The 3515-nt window shown below is 44.1% G+C and overlaps 1 protein-coding gene across 1 annotated transcript in view; it reads right to left on the bottom strand.

The window, feature by feature from the left end:
• The window catches only part of LOC104525589 (deubiquitinase DESI2), a gene marked incomplete at its 3' end in the record, with an annotated part of 4677 nt that overhangs the window by 288 nt on the left and 874 nt on the right, over positions 1-3515 (bottom strand). The window contains exons 2-3 of the mRNA XM_010168788.2: positions 2601-2673; positions 1154-1247 (exon numbers count right to left, since the gene is read on the bottom strand). Of these exons, the coding sequence (XP_010167090.2) occupies positions 1154-1247; positions 2601-2673 (167 nt within the window). The remainder of the gene's footprint in view (positions 1-1153; positions 1248-2600; positions 2674-3515) is intronic.

Raw genomic sequence — 3515 nt, 5'->3', positions numbered from 1 at the left:
GAGAAATGATCAGGCATTGGCAAGAAGAATCAGCTTCTGGGACATGGACAGGCTTCATGGACATGCATGTCTGGGGCTATCAGAGATTCTCACTAACAAAATCATAGAATCAAGAATTCCAACCTTTGGGTTGGAAGGGACCTGTAAAGGTCACCCAGTCCAACCTCCCTGCAGAGACCAGGGACATCTTCAAGTAGACCAGGTTGCTCAGAGCCCTGTCCAACCTGACCTTGAATGTTTCCAGGGACGGGACTTCTACTACCTCTCTGGGAAAAAATAGCACAGTAATATCCCCAGCTCATCCACAAAACAGATTACAGCACAGGCAACAGCCTCAAGAGCTTCCTGCTCTCCATTAGGGAAGTCTTAGCTCTGGGGGTCTTGTTCCACTCTGCCCATCACCCCTCAACAGAGACTTCCAGTAGGACAGAGGTGATTATTTTCCCATGATGGAGAGGGTTTCCATGGGGTAGACCATGAAGGAGCAGACCAAGAACTTTATGCGGAAACGTATTGCTTCTCCCAATATTCACTCAATAGCACGCATGCTTCTAAAAGTCTCCAACGACCCTCGGTGTAAACTGGCAGTCTGGGAAGGTCAAGCCCTTCTTGCCTTGACCCACAGTCCCACAGTCTGAGCACCTTGAACAACATGTTAATGCAGCATCGTCTCAGACTCCTCTAGCAGCTGGCCTGTCCCTTGCTACAGAGTAGCAATAAACCCAGGAGATGACTTCTGGTACTCTATGCAGTATCTATAAATAGGTGATACTCATAAAAAGGTTTTGGGTTTTTTTTTTCTCTCCTGTGCACTGGCTCTGTGTAACCTATAGTTACTCCTGTTCTTGCTGACAAGTGAAAATAGGAGCACAGAAAACAAAGAAAATGGGACAAAAGAACTGCATTCACTTGTAAGTATGCTTTTAAACCCTGCCAAACACAGCTCAGCACTGTGCCATGTTTGGTGTACACACCCTTTTATCCACCTCCAAAAATCCCTGCAAGGCTGCCTTTGAACCAGGATCATGTGAAGGATGCAGTGACGGCACTTGTGAGGAGAGGGAAAGGTAGACCCAGAGGACAGGAGTTCCCTGCTCCCCCTACACAGATTGCTACCAGGGGCAGAGGGGAAAATGTAGAAAAGGGCCCTTACTTGAATTTAAAGGTCTCGCCAAGTTCTACTGCACTGCCAGGTGTGATCTCGAAAATCCCACTGAAAGGGTAGGGGTGCCCTCCATAGGCAAACTCTGACAAGGAAAGAAACAGACTGTGAGTAATTGAGTGAACACAATGTCAGAAAAGAGTCTATGACAGCTGTCTGCACGGCTCAGCATCAGCACCAGGTGTTGGACTATTGCCAGCATCGGTTTCAGCCAAACTCTGAAAGCCACCTTCTCTGTCCAGTTACCAATCTGCCTGAGGATGCCTTCACAGCCTCCCTCCATGACAAAACTACTGTTTTCCCACAGCACCAGGAAAACTCTCCAAAGTCTACATCTGTGCCTGTCCAAGTGGCTTCTTCTCAGTGGAAATTTCTGCAGTGGAGGCATCTAGAAACACTATGAAAGACTGTTGGTGGTGGTAGCCAGCTGAAAGAAGTATTTTCTAGAGTAGGGAGAAATCAGTCATCTTTTTCCAAAGGGATTTACAGGTAGTGACTGGGAATTCTTTGCAGAAAGCCAAGCTGATTGTGCTCTGCTGCTGCAGCAGGCAGGTTAAGCCAGGAGGTCCCTCCATGTCATACAGACTATCTTGCATGGCCTGTGAAACACAGCCTGTAGACCTCACCATGTAATACACACCATCTCACACTGCCTGTGAAAGCTTCTCCTCTCAATATGGAGCATGGCACCTCAAGGGTTTATCTACCATATGGCACTGGCTAAAAATACCATGAGTGAGGTATTGCAAGTCACTCCCATTTAATGCTGAAGAAGGAAATAGTCTGTGTTGCTAGTCTGTCCTTCACTGCACTACAGATGTTTCCCAGATATCTTGACTGCTCCTTTTGCAATGGGTTCTCTAATCAGCTTCAAACATATCCAGACCATTTTGAAAGTCTTCCAGGATGTTTTCTTTTCCTTGTAACTCTGATGTTTCAAGAGAACAGTTTCCAAGATCTGAAAATCCAGATTCCAAGATTCCTATTCCATAGACATTTGCAATAAATCCATTATTGCAAAATGGAATTACCCTGACAGGGAATTAGCACAAACATGCATATGCAGGTCTCGAGACAACCACTGATCCACTTCTCTTCCCCCTCCCTTATTTCCTCCCTTCTCTCTCCCCCTCCTTCTCTGGAGAACAGCTTTCCAGCATTGCTTGGTCCTTCCTATCTGCTATCCTACTATACACCTGTACCAGCTAAAGAGGCTGCAATTATATGTTGGAAACATGAAGGGCTACATGGTTCATAACAGAATTGCACAAGTTCCTGCTGGACTTCACAATGGATTCTAAAAAGAGAACTGGCTCAGTTTGTCATTCCTCGAAACATTCCTTGCCAAAAGCTGTAAGTTTGGGGAGCTTTTCCATACCAGACTAGCCATACAGTTGTCCCCATGTTCTGCAGGTAGTGAAAAGGAAATACTTCATACCTCTGCCGTAGATCTCGATGCCAGAGTGGAAGACACCAATCCCCAAGGTGGAGGTGTATTCATTTATCCAGTACTACAGTAAGAGAAAAGCCACATTTTGAAGCATTAGTGGAAAAGAAACACACGATCTTGGTCTGGGGTATATCCCCCATCTCCTGTCCTCAGGGCAACTTCTCTTAAGGACAAGAGTGATTCTAAAATTATCTTGAGACAAACAAATTGAGACTCCTTACAGATCAACAGAAGTGGGCACTGTGTTTATATGGCTGGCTGGGATTAGGTCTCAAAAAAAATGCTCCTTTCCATGTAAGGCATTAGCCAGTATTAAGAAATAACTGGACCTGAATCTGCATAAACCCAACTACTGTAGGATGTATGATTATTTATCTATCTTCTTGCTTAAATAGCTGACACTGACACAGTTTTACCAATTCACTTGTCTTACCTGATCTTCAAAATCTTGAGTTAGAGAATCCTCAAATATTTTCCACACACCTTTTTACATCACTTCCCAACATCTACTTTTTATTAAGTTGGCTTTAGGCAATGAGATCATAGAGACAGAGGTCCATTCCCCCCATAGATCACAGGAACATAATTTAGTAATTATCTATATGACATTTGTAACTGCTTTATAGAAAAAAAAAAAAAAAAACAACAACAAAAAAACAAACCAAACAAACTCTGATCATGCAAGTCAACATTTTACTCAGAGGCACCATATACTATCAAGCACTGTTTGCAGAAGAGACAAGGGCTTACTGCTCCAAAATGAGGTCCAAGGAGACCACAACTTTACCCAAATCAAAGACAAATTTTCAAGAGGAACTGTTAAGTGACTTCATTACTCTGGAGTCCAGCACTTCCCCGTTATTTTAAGAGCAGAGGAAAACTACAGTCCAGTGCATGCATGTG

Source organism: Antrostomus carolinensis, unplaced genomic scaffold, assembly GCF_000700745.2.
Source record: "Antrostomus carolinensis isolate BGI_N321 unplaced genomic scaffold, ASM70074v2 scaffold465, whole genome shotgun sequence".
Lineage (NCBI taxonomy): Eukaryota > Metazoa > Chordata > Aves > Caprimulgiformes > Caprimulgidae > Antrostomus > Antrostomus carolinensis.
Note: the sequence above shows the minus strand (reverse complement) of the source record. Positions and strands in the feature narration are given on the sequence as shown.